Source organism: Solea senegalensis, linkage group LG20, assembly GCF_019176455.1.
Source record: "Solea senegalensis isolate Sse05_10M linkage group LG20, IFAPA_SoseM_1, whole genome shotgun sequence".
NCBI lineage: Eukaryota > Metazoa > Chordata > Actinopteri > Pleuronectiformes > Soleidae > Solea > Solea senegalensis.
The window spans coordinates 18,894,178-18,911,664 of record NC_058039.1 but is presented as its reverse complement, the minus strand read 5'-3'; the positions used below and the strand labels follow the sequence as shown (position 1 = coordinate 18,911,664).

At 40.9% G+C, this 17,487-nt stretch overlaps 1 protein-coding gene across 1 annotated transcript; it reads right to left on the bottom strand.

Annotated features, from left to right (window-relative positions):
• Positions 1-1,102: 1,102 nt before the first annotated feature.
• LOC122786663 (CD209 antigen-like protein E) lies at positions 1,103-17,145 on the bottom strand. The gene is made up of 6 exons (XM_044053120.1): positions 16,962-17,145; positions 15,588-15,719; positions 14,462-14,638; positions 13,320-13,486; positions 3,545-3,660; positions 1,103-2,533 (listed from the first exon to the last, which is right to left on the bottom strand). The coding sequence occupies exons 1-6, from the start codon at positions 17,056-17,058 to the stop codon at positions 2,353-2,355; spliced, it is 870 nt and encodes a 289-aa protein (XP_043909055.1). The 5' UTR covers positions 17,059-17,145; the 3' UTR covers positions 1,103-2,352.
• Positions 17,146-17,487: the final 342 nt, after the last annotated feature.

Here is a 17,487-nt window from a genome sequence, read left to right as displayed (position 1 = left end):
CTCCCACACCAAACCTCATAGAGAAAACCAGTGATTATAACATCACACACACACACACACAGGAGTTGTTGATCCACTGCTGCCTCCATCACTAAGTTCAAATGTCTTATTTTAGTGATTTTGGCTTTTAAAATCCTTCATTCAGATTGACTTCAGTGACACACGGTGACCACACGAGGCCGCTCCTGTGTCACTGAGCTTCAATCACTGATTTTCTCTATGGGCTTTGGTGTGGGAGAGTGAGTGAGTTTCAGTGATTTTTTAACAATATGTTCACGTCTCTATCTCACAGTGAGACGCACAAGGAAACTGAAGTTTGTGACGTGACTTCACTCCTCATTGGTTGATTTTTAAATCCGAGGCCTTTAATCCAGACTAATGAAGTGTGACAGAAGAGGACGAGCTGACTCGTCCTGATAACTCTGTGTTAACGAGCTCAGGACGGACATGAGACACACGAGCGACTGCAGCCATAAAGATCCTTCTTTCCTGCGTCCACACGACCGTTTTCTAACAAAACAAAACAGTTTTTCTTCATTTATTTCAATTGTAGTTATTTTATTTTTTTTACACATTGTTAATTTCCCCGAGGGAACCTCCCAAAGGGATTAATAAAGTCGTCTGTCTGTCTGTCTGTCTACATTATAATGTCGTGTATTTTTAAACCTTCATTGTAGATTTACAGAAATAATCCAATTTTTTTCTTTTCTTTATATGATCAGATTATATTTCAAAAATTCAGATGAACTAAATTTCCTCTTCATTTATTCTGACTGTGGGCTGTTTGTGTGAGCAGCGCCACCTGCTGTCAGTACACACACACATACACGCGTTAAACTACAATGTGACAAATCTATTTTTTTTTTTACTTTCTATCGTTTGAAAAAAAGCGTTTTGTTTTTGTTGTCATAATTTCCAGAAAACTAGTTTCAAATTTAAAAAGCATTAATTGATTTTCTGGCCACTTGGGGGCAGCAAATGTAATAATGTATATTATTTTTAATCTGATAGATTATTTATGGTAAACTGGCTGACAGAAAATATTTATTACTATATTCACTTAAAATACTTTCACAATAAAGGTCTCAACTGTGGCGAGGCATTAAAATAGAAAAAGATTTGTTTATTTACACGAGATCCACAGAAAACACTTAGTTTTGATTAAATCAAGGCTCAAATCAACTGAGCAAAATCACATGATAACGTGAAGGAGAAATGACACAAATTAATTTCTATAAAAGCAAATTTCACATTAAAGACATAAATGAAAACATTAACGTTCGTCTATAATTTTGTGAAACTGAACGACTCCTGTGTGCTGGGATGTTCAAATCTCAAACTTCAGGAACTTAAACTGACGTAGATTTTAAAAGGTGACTCTGTTGTTAAAGGAGTCTTCCTCACCACTAGGTGTCGCTAGTTCTTATACACTGGAACTTTAAATGACTTGTGAGCTCCCTGGACTCTCCTCCCTGAAATGGTTTTATTAAACCTTTAGAACACGTTTTCCATTACTATGATAACATTTACACGCAGAGGCTCTGAGAATGTGCAGTACAGAGCTTCAACCTATAAACAACCTGATGATTTTCATTTTCACCAACTCCACAAACAAACCTGAGCAAAACTTAAAATGTTTCAAAATCACATTGAATTTGTGAAATTTGAAAATACGTCACAGTTCAATGTTTTTATGTCTATTTTTGTGACCTCTGCACAGTTATTGCTAAATAACTTTGTTATTTAGAAACTTTGTTTCACCACTAAATATTAAGTCAGAATGTTGTGGCAAAACATGTGAATTCTGAAATTAAAGACAGAATTCCAGGATTATTTTTTTAAATTCTGAGAATAAGACAGAATTTTAAACATTTCAAATATTTTAGTGAGATTTCTAACATAACAAGACAATTTTAACTTTAATCTGCATATTCTAACTTTACCAAGTTTAACTTCAATCTGGGAATTCTGAATTTAACAATTTTACCTTTAATCTGGGATTTCTGAGTAACAATTTTAACTCTAATCCCAAAATTCTGACTTTAAATTCAGAATTCACATTTTTCCCTCAAAATGTTGACTTTTTATTTTAAATCTTATAATTCTGACTTTTTTCCCTTTGACCTAGATCTCAGAATTCATTCTAATTATTTTTTCATGTTTGTCGTCATGTGTATAATCTCAGAATTCTGACTTGAATTCTGAACGTCTGTTGTGTCTGTGGTCAGATTTGAGAAAACCTGAACTCTCCCTTTAAAGTTCAAACAAAAACAAAGCATCTGAGTTTGTTTTTGAGGACAAAAATGAGAAAAATCACAGGATTTCAGCTGGTCGCGTGGTCTCACGGGCGCCTCAGTGTGGCATGGCGGTGCTGGTGCCGGCAATCATCTCCTTCTCACAGATGTAGGGCAGTGGCATTGAGCAGGGGGCGTCGTACCAGCTGCGGATGGCCACTCGCTCCAACACCTGTGTCTTGATCATGTAGCCGCAGTCCTCGTTGATGTGGTTGTTGGGTTCACCGACCTCCCAGAAACTTTGAGACAAACCATTATTTCAGTCATTCATTAAATAAAAACAAAGCGAGGGGTGAAGAAAACTAACTTTGCATTGTTCATAAAACTACGGAGGAGGATTAGGGGATTAGAGCCACATGTGTTTTCAAAAAGTCTTATTTTTTATTAAAAGTTGTTTTTTTCCATGTTTTATAAAATGTTGCCTTTTTCCTTCTAAACTTCGAAGGAAAAATTGACTTTTAATCCTGGAATTAAATTAAATAAATCAGAATTTTGAGATAGTCGTAATAAATCTGAATTTTTATAACTTTTTAATCTTAAATCTCAGAATTCAGGGTTCTTTTTGTCTCAAAATTCAGATTTATTCTGACTATCTCAAAATTCTGACTTAATCTCAGGTTTGTGAATGAAATCTCAGATTTCTCACAAACTTTAACTTTAATCCCACAATTCTGACTTCAAATTCAGAATTCAGCCCCAAAAAAAAAATTCAGACTCTTTCTTCAAATTCTGGTTCAAATCTAAGAATTCAAACTTAAATTCTGAAATTCTGACTTTTTCTAAGGATTCTTTAAAAATCCTCTCAGGAGACAGAAGACAGTATGTGTTCAGATTAGTTTAAACTCAACTAATTTAACTGTGAGCGCCCCTAGCAACATGAAATCTGAATCACATCACACATTGCCATCAGCTTAACACGTTCACATCTTTATCTGATTGTTGTGAGAAAGTGAAGTGTGTAAACCACTCACTCTCCCACACCAAAGCCAAAGTGACACAAACATGAGTTCTTGTGATGGACAGTAGGAGGAGAAGCTGGAGGAGGTGTGTTTTTACACTGCTGATGGAAATGATGTTGTTGTCGTCAGGAAACAAGCGTGACTCGTTCTTCACTCTGACACTAAACCTAACCACATGATTAACTGTAGATTAATGTCATCATCATCATCATAATCATAAAACAGCACAAACACTATAGCTGTGGGCGTCTATAGACATATAAATTAGAGACGGTACAACAGTGAACCTACCCTCCAACCAGCGGCGTTCCATCCACCCATTTCCACTGATCCTCCGTGTGTCCATCAGTGATCCCAAACCAGAAGGCGTTCCAGTGACCTCTGGGAAGGAGATCCCACAGAAATGTCTGACCACGCACACACACGCACACACACAAACAACTTTCAATAGTTCAATAAAATCTGCATGAGGAAGAGGAACTAAACCCTAAACCACTTTGTTCAGGTTCAAACTAGTGTATACGGTTATCTAGTAATATTATTGACTGATCCAGGTCCAACTCTTGGTAGTTTTGTGTAAAGTATTTGAATGACGTATTTTGTGTTAAATGTGTGTATGTACTGCCTTCTCTGGATAAACACCTCCCATTACATATGAATGTTTCTATTAGCTGGTTCTTCCCATGTTGTCGTCACTAAACGTCCTCCTCTAGCCACAGACACAGACACAGCAGTGGGGGGGCGGGGCTCGGAGTGGATACACAGCACTCCTATTTCTGCATAAATTCAGCAGAAGCAGCGGGAGAGGAAGTAGCAAAATAAAACATCCGGTTTACTTTTCAGAATAAAAGATCCCATAATGACACCACATCACAGTTCACTTTACTACATCACAGAAAGATTATCAGCGTGGGAAATGTCATGTGTGAGTGTGTGAGTGTTTGAGTGTGGAAACTTATTGAAATGTGTGTCTCACGCTAAATGCAGCTCTAAGCTGCCACTGGAAACACCACAGCAAGCTGTCGACATTTGCACTCGATCGCCACGCCCCCTGTGGTGCTCACTCACGCCCCCACTCACCGATAACCCTGCCCACTTTTTGCAGATTTTTAAAATCAGGCATTGGGCGGAGTCAGCTTCAGATCAGGGGTTTAGTTCCTCTTTCAGAACACGTTCACGTCTTTATCTCACTGTTACACAGACTTTCCAACAGGAAACTGACGTTTGTAAAGCACTCACTCGCCCACACCAAAGTCCAGATGCCATCAGTAGCCGTTTCTCAATATCCATACTTGTACGTACTTTGCGTACTTGTGTGTACCTGCGTACTCCCGTACCAGCCTCAGTCCAAGTGCTGTTCCAATTCTCAAGTAAGCGAACAGCGAGGACGGTTCTTGAACCCGGAAGTGTTCTTGCTCCGCCCATTTTTACCAAGTATGCATCGGAGGTGACATAAGCGTACTTGGGATGGCCATGTATCCCAGAATGCATTTCGGCGGAGCATAGCAGCAGATAATAGAAATATAAATCTGAAATAAATATTTTTCTTTGTCCCGGAACAAAGTTTTAAGATCATTTGAGGCGAGAAATGAGTCATTTAGAATTCAAACATGTGGTTTGTGTATGAAGATATGACGTATTTATAGTCAAAGTCGCACGGTCATTGTATCTGTATTTAAATATAACATGTACATATTAGATATGTAGAGTAGTATATATTTGTACACGTCATATATACACTACCGTTCAAAAGTTTGGGGTAACATTGAAATGTCCTTATTTTTGAAGGAAAAGCACTGTACTTTTCAATGAAGATAACTTTAAAGTAGTCTTAACTTTAAAGAAATACACTCTATACATTGCTAATGTGGTAAATGACTATTCTAGCTGCAAATGTCTGGTTTTTGGTGCAATATCTACATAGGTGTACAGAGGCCCATTTCCAGTAACTATCACTCCAGTGTAGCGTCCCCGGCTGAATGATGGTCGAACTCCTTAACTGATGGTTCATAGGTTTATTAACGTTAACGTTGCTCCAATAAAACACACTCTGAACACACCTTGAACACACCTTGAACACACCTTGAACACACCGTAAGAGCTTGTGCCTTTATCAGCCAGGTGCTAAACGAACTTATAATTTGACGTTTCTTTAATGTTTTTTAACTTTTAATTGACTCGTTTGTGTCGTGCAAACGCTGCAGATCTGCAGATTCGTCTTTTTTTTTCTGATTTCCGGTTACACACCGTATCAAAATAAAAGCACCAACCCAAAAACAGGAAATGACGGTAAAACAAAGAAAACAAGTCAATCTTTCAAGGAGATCACTCATAAAACAAACAACCATGGAAACGAAACATCATGAAAATACACTGTGGCATATTAAGGTCATTTACACTCCCACCAAATTATGAGTGCTTTTCAAAACAATATGGGGTACAAAGCATGAATAATTTTATGACTCAATCTGACCTTTGACCCTTAAAACTTTAGTCAATGATAATGCCCATGAAAAACTCTTCATACTGCAAAGGATATATCTGTGGAGTGAAGAGGGTGGTTAAACAGTCTCTAAAAGCAGGATCAGCTTCTGCACAGGACGTTCGACGATGGATGGCTTGCCAGAACGATGTCCCTCCTTTCCCATCTTTTGATCTCCAACACGAATCTTTACCTTTCTCACAAGTCCATCTGTATCAGTCACTGTTTCTATAACTTTGGCCAACTTCCACTCATTCCGTGGCAGATCATCTGCCTTCTCCATGACAATATCGCCGACCTTGAGGTTTCTTCTAGGAGTATGCCAGCGCTGTCTAGTAGCAATATTAAAGAGGTACTCCTTTCTCCAGCGACTCCAGAATTGCTCTGAGAGATACTGAACGTGACGCCACCTCTTACGAGCATACATGTCCTCTCTTATGAATCTGCCAGGAGGTGGTAAGGCTGTGATAGATTTCATTGTGAGCAGGTGATTGGGTGTTAGTGGCTCTGGACTCTTTGGATCACTTAGATTGTCGACTGTCAGAGGACGACTGTTCACTATAGCCATGGCCTCATAGAAAAATGTCCGCAGCGAGGAATCATCCAGCCTGCCTGGTGAGAGCGAGAGAGTGGAACGAAGAACATTCTTCACTGTTCTAATTTGCCTCTCCCATACACCTCCCACATGGCTTGAATGAGGGGCGTTCATGCTGAAATCACACTGCCTGTCAGCCAAAAATGTGGTCAGACGATTTGTATCCACTTGCTTAAGAGCCTCATTTAGCTCGTTTTTAGCCCCAATGAAATTAGATCCTTGATCAGATTTTAACTGGCGAACTGCTCCTCTTATGGCAATGAAACAACGGAGTCCGTTAATGAAGGCATCTGTTGACATGTCGTCTAACATTTCAATGTGGATAGCTCGACAGCACAGGCAGGTGAAAAGGAGGCCGTATCGCTTTTGCACTTTGCGTCCGTGTTTCGTGAGGAACGGACTGAAGCAATCCATTCCACAGTATGTGAAGGGTGGTGATGGGTCTACACGCTCTGAAGGCAGATCCGCCATCCGTTGTTCTTCTGTGACTCTCCTGAGTTTCCGACATGTAACACATTGATGCAGGTGAGCTGCCACTGCTCTATTGATTCCTGGGATCCAGTATCCATTTGATCTGACCTCATTGATGGTCATACATTTTCCTTGATGTCGAACATTTTCGTGACAATGTGCAATTATCATCTTGGTGATGGGATGATCTTTTGGTATGATCACTGGATGCTTTACTGAAGAAGGTAGGGATGCATTTTTTAACCTTCCTCCCACCTTGAGGAGTCCATCTTGATCCAGAAAGGCATCCAACTGATGCAGTTTGCTCTGAGAAGAAACTTGAGTAGTCTTACTGAGCAACTTTATCTCTTCTGGGTATACTTGTGTCTGAAGGTCCTTTATGATGATGCACCATGCGTCCTCTCGTTCCTGTACAGTGCTGTGATCTGTTGATTTATCACCCCTAGCACGACGGATGAGACGAGCAATGGCTTGAGTTGCTCTTGACCACGTAGAAAACCTTGACAAGCGATCAGAAAGACTCACTTGTTCAGATGTCCATGTGTGTAGTGTCTGAATCCTTTTGACTTCAGGATCTCCAATCTGTACTTCAGTGACGACATCTACAGCTGGGGGAATCTCCTTCTCCCATAGGAAGTGAGGTCCTGAGAGCCACCTTGATGTGAGAATCTCACTTGCATTTGAACCTCTAGAGGCAAGATCTGCTGGGTTATTGTTGGTAGAGACGTATCTCCACTGCTGGGGTGCTGTGCTGAGGTGTATTTTCTGTACTCGGTTTGATACGAATGTATGGAAACGACGTGCCTCGTTATTGATGTACCCCAAGACCACTTTGGAGTCAGTCCAGAAATATTCATCAATATCTGCAAAACCAAGCTCCTCCTTTAGGGTGTTGCTTGCTGCGACCGACACAACAGCAGCTGTCAGCTCCAGCCTGGGGATAGTCGTGACTTTAATAGGAGCTACTCTGGACTTTCCCATAACCAGAGCACAGTGAACACATTCATCTTCATTTACATATCTCAAGTAAGAACACTGGCCATAACCATATGTGCTTGCATCGGAAAAGTGATGTAGCTCTTTTTTCATGACTTTTCCAAAGCCGACGGGCACATAGCAGCGCGGTATGGTGATTTCCTCCAAATTTGCAAGATCATTCTTCCAGCGCTCCCATACTGGTTGCAGTTCACTGGGGAGGGGGTCATCCCAGCTTGTGCCGTGCCTGCACATTTCCTGAAGCACCTTTTTCCCGGTGAGCAGAAAAGGGGCAACAAAGCCCAGTGGATCATAGAGGGAGGCTACTGTTGATAATATGCCACGTCGTGTTGCTGGCTGGTCTTTAAGGCAGACACGAAATCTGAAAGTATCCGATTCAATGTGCCAGTGGATACCTAAGGCCCTCTCAAGCGTTGAATCGTTGAAGGCCAGGTTTGGAGCCTTCACTTCAGTAGCATGCTCCGTTGACGGAATACTATCCAGTACTGATCTGTTGTTGCACACAAACTTATGCAGCCTCAACCCACCCATAGAACAGAGCTCCTGAGCTTCCTTCGCAAGCTGAATAGCTTCATCTACGCTTGCCGTGCTGGTGACACCGTCATCAACGTAAAAGTCTTTCATGATGAACTCAGAGCCAAGGGGAAATTGGGTCTCATGATCTTTAGCAAGTTGTTTCAGTCCATAGTTGGCGCATCCTGGTGAGGATGCAGCACCAAACAGATGAACCTTCATGTGGAACTCCTGTGGGTCCGCATGCAGGTCGCCATTTTTCCACCAGAGGAAACGTAAATAGTCTCTGTCAGCTTCACACACATGGAACTGATGAAACATTTTTTCAATATCGCACATCAGTGCTACATGGTGCTGTCTGAATCTGATGAGTACACCGATTAGGCTATTCAGTAAGTCTGGGCCTGACAGAAGATGGTCATTCAGGCTTGTTCCCTTGTATTTAGCGGAGCAATCAAAAACCACACGAAGTTTGTCAGGTTTTTTGGAGTGATAGACTCCATGATGGGGAATATACCACTTCTCTCCTTTCTTTCCTTGCTCACATACTTCCGCTGCCTCACCCTTTTCAATCACCTCGTTCATGAACTTCACATAATGTTCCTTGTACTTTTCATCTCTCAGCAGCTTTCTTTTAACATGACTGAGCCGGACAACGGCTAGTTGTTTATTGTCAGGGAGGTAGGGTCTTTCTTTAAAGGGGAGTGGCATCTCATAGTGACCTTGGGTGTTCATCTGAATTCCTTCCTTAAGCACATTCAGAAAGAGGATGTCATCCTGAGACACAGCCTTTCCATTCTTACTGGTATCCTTAAAGTCAGACTCCAGAACTCTGATTGCATCAGCTGGAGTCACTGGAGGAAACTCTTTTATAACAACTCTGTGGCACATGTTGGTGATGCTTGGTGAGTCATGGTGTGGTGATGAACAACCTACAATACTCCATCCTAAGTCTGTGCGAACTGCGTAGGGTTCACCATCTCCTCCATGTATTACCTGCCGTGGTGCCAGTGCCCTTGAGCAATTGTAGCCTATCAAAAGACCAACTTCACATTCTAGCTGTGGTGGGATTTCATCTGCTATTGTGGTGAGATGATTCCAGTGCCTTGCCGTTTCACAGGTAGGAATATGTGTTCTGTTCACTGGTATGCAGTCCTTTGTGTATGTAGGAGGGAGATCAATGAGGATGTTGGAGTAGTAACCTCTCACCCTGAGACCTGAGACCCTTTGACTGTGTATTAGTGCATCTTTACCAATCATTGTAGTTAGCTTCAGTCTCACAGGATGTGTCTCAGTTTGTAAGCTGTTGTTAACTTCCTGTTCAATGAAAACTGTATCACTCTGAGTGTCCAGAAGAGCATAAACAAGCCTTTCCATACCTGGATTACTGATGGAGGAAACCCACACTGGCACAATCATTGAAGTGTTAGCCGATGGTTCCTCTGTTTCCACGCTGAGAGACAATGTGGTTGCTGCTCCATCTCCGCTGATCTGATTTGGAACTGGTATGGTTTTGGTTTTAGTGTAGCCGTCGTCATGCAGGAGTGTAGGATGTCTTCCTTTGCAGCTGTCACATGAGTGTCGGTGACGACAGTCTTTTGCGTTATGTCCTGGCTTCAGACAACCAAAGCATAGTCTCTTTTCCTTTACATATTTTCTTCTTTCATCCAGAGATTTTCTTTTGAACCCAGGACAGCAGTGCAGGCGATGTTTACAGTCTTGACAGAACATGCATGGTGGCTTTAAATCTGTTTTTAACTGCTCTGGAGTTTCAGCCTCTGTAACTGTCTGTGTGTGGAAAACACTGGATTTAGACTTCCTTTCCTTCAGATAATGTTTATCTACACTGGGCTGTGATGAGTGGAGGGCTTGGAATGAGGTGATAGGATTACAGGCGATCTCTGCCTCCATTAACATGAAGCCGACAAAGTCCTGGAAGTTAGGAAACTCCTGCCTGTCTTTCAAGGATTGTGTGACTTTTCGGTTCCACTGTGATGCTGCCCAATCTGGAAGTTTTTGAATCAGTTTTTGATTTTCTTCACAGTCATTCAAAATATCAAGCCCTTTAACATGAGGTATGGCTTCTTGACATGAGTGTAGGAAATCAGCAAATGTTCTCAGTCCTTCTGCATCCTTTGGCTGAATCCTTGGCCACTTTGCCAGTTTTTCTCTAAAAGCTCTCTGAATAATGAAGGGCTGACCATACCTTCCGTTGAGACGGTTCCATGCATCTTTATAAGCATTGTCATCACTTCTATAAAAGATACCATCGAGTGTCTTTCGAGCTGGACCTCCCACATACTTTCTCAGATAATGCAGTTTGTCAGCTGAGGAAATATTCCTTTTGTCTATGAGCGATATGAATGAGGCTTTCCACTCGATAAACTGGATTGGGTCACCAGTGAATAAAGATGGTTCTGGCATCGGGAGCCTGTTCAGAGTTATGCTATCTTGGACTGCTTGAGCCAGGTAGGTCACATCTGTCTGTGGAGGTGATGATGTCGTTGTGACATATGCAGGCTGCTGGATGGGAGCTGAAGACACAGGTTGCTGTAGGGACATGTACCGTTGTTCACCAATGCTGTGATCAGTGGAAAGGACACTAGCTTCCTGCATTACTTCTTTGTTATAGGTTATCAACCTAGCCCGGGCAGCTCTTATATCCTTCTCTGCCTTTAGTCTTTCCAACTCACGTTTCTGAGTTTCAAGTTCTTTTCTCTGCTTTTCCTCTAGGAGTTGAATTTTTTCCTTTTGTCTTTCCTCCTCCAATAAACCTTCATACTCTGCTTCCTTTGCTGCTAAGTCTGCCGCCGCATCTGCCCTTTTAGCAGTTACAATGGAGCTCACAGAGTTTTGGCTGGAGTGTCGACTTGAAGGTGAGGCTGTGGATCCATAGATAGAGCGAGCATAGTCTCTGTTAAGCAGCTCACAAAGTCGTTGTTTTACTGCTTCACTGTCAAATTCTCCATCTATGCCTGTTATCCTTTCATATGCAATTCTAACAATGTCCCTCGTCACTGCTTCACAGGCATCAATCCGACGTCTTGTCTCACTGGATGGAGTGAGGTGATCTCTGATTTCCATATAGATGCGCATAACATCCGACATTCCTTCTTCTAGTGTGTCTATAAGAGCTGCAATCTCATTTTCAGGAATGTTGGACTTTAATTGCTCTCTAGTCTTACGTGCTTGGGTCTTCCATAGTTCATAAAAGTGAGTGAGCCTTTTCTCCTTTTTGTGAGCCTCCTCTCTCTGAAATGCAAGCATCTTCTCCGTGGGGTTCTTCTGGCGACCAGAGCGGCGAAGCTCCTCCTCTTCGCTGGCTTTGCAGATATCCATTTGCTGGTCTGAGTCGCTACTGTCTAGAGATGCTTTCATTTTATGAGTGGGTGCCACAACCTTAGACCATCACATCGAGTCTCTCCGCAGTCATCCTTGGACATGAGTGTGGTGGGACTGATGAGGTGAAGCTCTTACTGTAGCGTCCCCGGCTGAATGATGGTCGAACTCCTTAACTGATGGTTCATAGGTTTATTAACGTTAACGTTGCTCCAATAAAACACACTCTGAACACACCTTGAACACACCTTGAACACACCTTGAACACACCGTAAGAGCTTGTGCCTTTATCAGCCAGGTGCTAAACGAACTTATAATTTGACGTTTCTTTAATGTTTTTTAACTTTTAATTGACTCGTTTGTGTTGTGCAAACGCTGCAGATCTGCAGATTCGTCTTTTTTTTTTCTGATTTCCGGTTACACACCGTATCAAAATAAAAGCACCAACCCAAAAACAGGAAATGACGGTAAAACAAAGAAAACAAGTCAATCTTTCAAGGAGATCACTCATAAAACAAACAACCATGGAAACGAAACATCATGAAAATACACTGTGGCATATTAAGGTCATTTACACCAGTGTTCTAATGGTACAATGTGTTTGCTCATTGGCTCAGAAGGCTAATTGATGATTAGAAAACCCTTGTGCAATCATGTTCAGACATCTGAAAACAGTTTAGCTCGTTACAGAAGCTACAAAACTGACCTTCCTTTGAGCAGATTGAGTTTCTGGAGCATCACATTTGTGGGGTCAATTAAACGCTCAAAATGGCCAGAAAAAGAGAACTTTCATCTGAAACTCGACAGTCTATTCTTGTTCTTAGAAATGAAGGCTATTCCATGCGAGAAATTGCTAAGAAATTGAAGATTTCCTACAACGGTGTGTACTACTCCCTTGGAAGCGTGGGGTGCAATTTCTCCAGATTACCTCAACAAATTAACAGCTAGAATGCCAAAGTTCTGCAATGCTGTAATTGCTGCAAATGGAGGATTCTTTGACGAAAAAAAAATCGTATTTCAAATACAAATCATTATTTCTAACCTTGTCAATGTCTTGACTCTATTTTCTATTCATTTCACAACGTATGGTGGTGAATAAGTGTGACTTTTCATGGAAAACACAAATTGTTTGGGTGACCCCAAACATTTAAACGGTAGTTTAAATGTTTGATATGTATATATATATACACACATACTACTCTACAACACTGTAATATATCCATTTTCCACATTGCATTATTTGTATTGTATATTTTAATAGAAATAAATGAAGTTAAATATTTAAAATGTGAAAACAATAACAATATATATGCATTTATTAAAAGTATTTCATATGTTCATTTATCAACACCATAGGTGGCGCTAATGAGGCTGCAGCACTTGGCGCCAGCCACCATTCAAACAGCAGAACAATACATACATACTTGCATACTTGAGTATTGAGAAAGGGCCAGTGATTTACTCAGTGATGGAGGCAGCAGTGGATCAACAACTCCTGTGTGTGATGTTCAAATCACTGATTTTCTCTATGGGCTTTGGTGTGGGAGAGTGAGTGAGTGCTTTACAAACTGAAGTTAACAGTAGTTTATGATGAAGTCGTATAATCTATACAATCTAAATTAAATATACATAGTGATTTACTGTGACTGTAGATGAACTTTGTTATTTACCTGCTCCTCTGCAGTGTGGATGATGGCCAGGTGAGCTCCCCTGCTCTGACAGTACGACTGACTCTCGTCCCACTCTCTGAAGACCCTGGAGATGAAGTAACAGCTGCTGTTGAAGAGATGCCAGTTCAGAGGGCAGACGATGGGGGGCGCTGTGGTCACCTGAGGAGCTGATGAGTGACGCACACACACACACACACACACATACATACATACAAAAGAGAGAATAGACAATAGCAGGGTTGGACAGCAACTCAGTGTTCTCATTTTCATTTGAATTTATTGTTAGAAACAGAGGAGAGGGAGAAAAGGAAACAGAGGCAGTGACGCCAACACTAAATCTATACTGACAAACATCTCTCTGTAAGTAAAAGTGGACGTGATAGTTTCACATGGACTGACATAGAGTCACGTCAGTGTAGACTGTTAGCGCCCCCTGCTGCCGAGAAAACATGGCTGTCAACAGAGCCTGTTGTCCCACACCAAAGCCCATAGAGAAAATCAGTGATTATAACACACACACACACACACACATGCACGCACACACAATGTAGAACTTTCCAGCAGGAAAACGATCACTCTGTTTATTGTTGTATGCGACAGATATTATAATCAACATAACCTCCACGCTCATATGTGTCTCTGTCTAACTATTAATCATCAGAACCTGTTGTCAGTTTACAGCCTAACTACTACTAACTACTAACTAACTGTGTGTGTGTGAAATAAATCTTCATAAAGACACTCGAGTTGTTCCTGCTGTACTTGTTCTGGTTACCCGTTCCAGAAGGGATTATTGAGCTAAAGTCAGTAAAAATGTTTGTAAACCACTCACTCTCCCACACCAAAGTCCATAGAGAAAATCAGTGATTTTAGCTTGCAGGGACACAGGAGCTGCTGGTCCTCTGCTGCTTCGTGTGGTCACTTTGTGAAGTAAAACTGAATGAACCATTTCACAGCCAAATTGACAAAATCAGACATTTGAACTTAGTGATGGACTTTGGTGTGGGAGAGTGAGTGTGTGTGTGTGTGGTTTACAAACTGTTGGAAAAGTGTGTGTAACAGTGAGATAAAGACGTGAACGTGTTCTTAAAAGCACAGTAAACACTGACTATGATGTGAGGAAAATCTGTGAATCACGTTACCTTTGGTAGCCATCTTGGCGGCCAGTTTGATCAGCAGTTCTTCCTTCTCTTTCAGCAGCTGCTGCTTCTCCTCCTCTATGGACCGGACGGCGGCGGTCAGAGACACCACGTCCTCCTCGTCCTGCATCTGTTTGCTGATCTGGGAGGCGTTGGCGCCACCTTCAGGCTTGTTTTTATCTTTGGAACGACAGACCGCTTAAGTTTATACTGTGGATGTCCTGTCATTTTTGTTTCACAGTAAATCAGTCGTGGTTTGAGTTTCATTCGCATTCATGTTCGCCCCCCACAAACTTTATTCACTCCCATTTCCAACCTCCAACTTCCAATATAAACACATCACGATTTTCTTCCACTCCTTACTAGCAGCTGGAGCTTTTTTCCTAATTTCCTAACCCTAATATATAATACAAATAATAATAATAATAATAATAATAATAATAATAAATAATAAAATAATAATAATAATAATAATAATAATAATAATAATAATTTAATAATATTTTTTCAGTATTATTATTTTTTTATTATTATTAAAAACAAAAACAGGAAAGGAAATCCGACAGCGAGGGTTGCCGTTGTATTTTTTTGTATTTTTAATCATCTCTCCCACGGATATATTAGTGTTGTAACCCTTTAACCACAACATCCTCTTTTTAAACCTGAAAATCACTGATTCGACATTTTTGAATCCATCAGATCATCAGTTTTTCTTTCCACACTTGTTGCAAAACTTTTAAAAGGCCACACACAGATCTGTGCTTTTGATGAGAAATATCACACACAACATTAAACAGAAACAGATAAACATGTTTCGATTTAAACTCACTCTATGTCATGAATTAGAGCTGCTCATTCTGTCAACTGTAATTAACAACAATTTAAATGATAAAAAAAATGGTCATCAAGGTGCGATTTTTATCAATCCTAGCGATTTTGGATTTTGGACCTTGTATCAATATTATGTGCAAAATTGCCCCAAATTGTATATTACATCCAAAATGGCACAATTATGTGATACTTGGTGAATATTCAGATCCTCAGAAACAGTAATAAACGGTAATAAACGGTAATAAACGGTACAATGACAGCATTTAAACACAGAGCAACAGTCACACTTCATACTCACAGTGAGCAGCGACGGCTATGAGAGACACCAGCAGGATGACGCACAGCGTGCCCAGGCACACGGTGGCGAGGCGGTAACGCCCTGGGCCGCTTGGCCTGCTGGGACTCAGATTGACGGAGAAGACGGGCTGAACTGGACGTCGTCAAAGAGAAGTCACATTAAGTGTTTAAGTGGCAGAGCAATTTTTACAATTCTTAAAATTATACAGAACACACACACACACACACACAACCAAGGTTGTTAATACCAAATAAAATCAGAAGAAGAGTTGGTATTATGGTCTGTATTTATATAGAGCTTTTCTTGTCTTGATGAGCGACTTTACATGACAGTTTTCACCCATTCACAAGCTGCAACATGTGCTCAAGAACACATGTGGACAAGCACAGCCAGGAATTTAACCCACAACCTTCCAGTTGAAAAACAACTAACCCTAGGACACAGATTTTATATCTATATAGAAAATGACTTTTGCTACTTAAGTAAAAGTCTTAAATGTATGACTTTACTGTACTTCAGTAATATTAAGAAAATGTCCTCACTTCCTGAAAATGTCCTCTCTCTGAAAAATTCTTCACTTTTTGAAAACGTCCACAATTTTTGAAAATGTCCTCACTTTTTGAAAATATCCACACTTTTTGTAAAAGTCTACTTAGTTAACAGTTGACTGTTATTGTCACGTTCATATTGTTCATAAATGATTTAAATGGGACAATAAGGTCTTAGTGTGGGACATTACAAACAAACGATGGACATTGGACATTGGATCGGTCGTGAGACCATGGAGAGGAAATTAAACAAGTCATCACAACACAAAACGATGATTCTGGACTAAACGAGAGAGAGAATAAAATCCAATCCAGTCCCATGAATAATAATGTTTGGACACGATGAAGCGTTTGTGTGAGTGTCAGCTCTTTTAACACAATAACAGGAAATTATATGGACAGTGGGAGAGTGGTCCTAACACACACACACACACACACACACACGTTGGACATTCATGACTTGAGGGGACACTGCGTTGGAGACTGGAGACTTACTCTAACCTTAACCACAATTACTACTGGCTTAACCCTGACCCTGACCCTAATCTTACCCTAACCATAAAACATATCTTCACCTTAAAATACAGTCATTTACGTTGTGGGGACTTGATTGTTGCCATAATGTGACTGTGTAAACAGTTTTAGGTCCGCACAACATTAGTAATACCAAACACACACACACACACACACACACACAGTTGCATGTTGGCTGGTCCTCACGTTCTGTCTCGTTAAAATGTCTTTCTGAGGGTCAAGACTTTGTTTCAGTGTGTGCAGCTGGTTTTAATTCTGTGTGCATGTGTGTGTGCGTGTGTGTGTCTCTTACCGTCGCTCGTGCGGGACATGTTGGCGTACTCGCGGTTGTCTTCCTCCAGTTTAGAGTATAAACCTTCAAAGGCCACGGAGCCGCCGTTTGAAGTCATCAGTGACAAAGTTTCAGGGAGAAAACTGAGATTCTTGAGATGGGAGAAGAATAAAAAAGTGTCTCTTCAGGTTCCTTCTCTGTATGCCCCGCCCCTTCCTCACAAAGTTTCAAAATAAAAGTTTCTGCTTTATTTACAATCAAATACAGGTCAGTGCAGAATGGAATTACAAACACTATGTGTCCAGATTTCTGTTGGTTGATCATTTCAGCTCAATGCTCCCTTCTGGAAAGAGTAACCAGAACATGCAGGTTTATTCCACATACACAGTTAAACAGTTATTAGGTTGTAAAACCGACAAGTCGTACAGGTTCTGATGATAGATAGATTTACGAAGGCTAATATATAACAAAACCGCGTCACGTTTTTGTTTTCTCAGAAAGTCTGCTCTCTAAAGACAGTATCACCAGGTGCTTCTGCTCTTGCTTA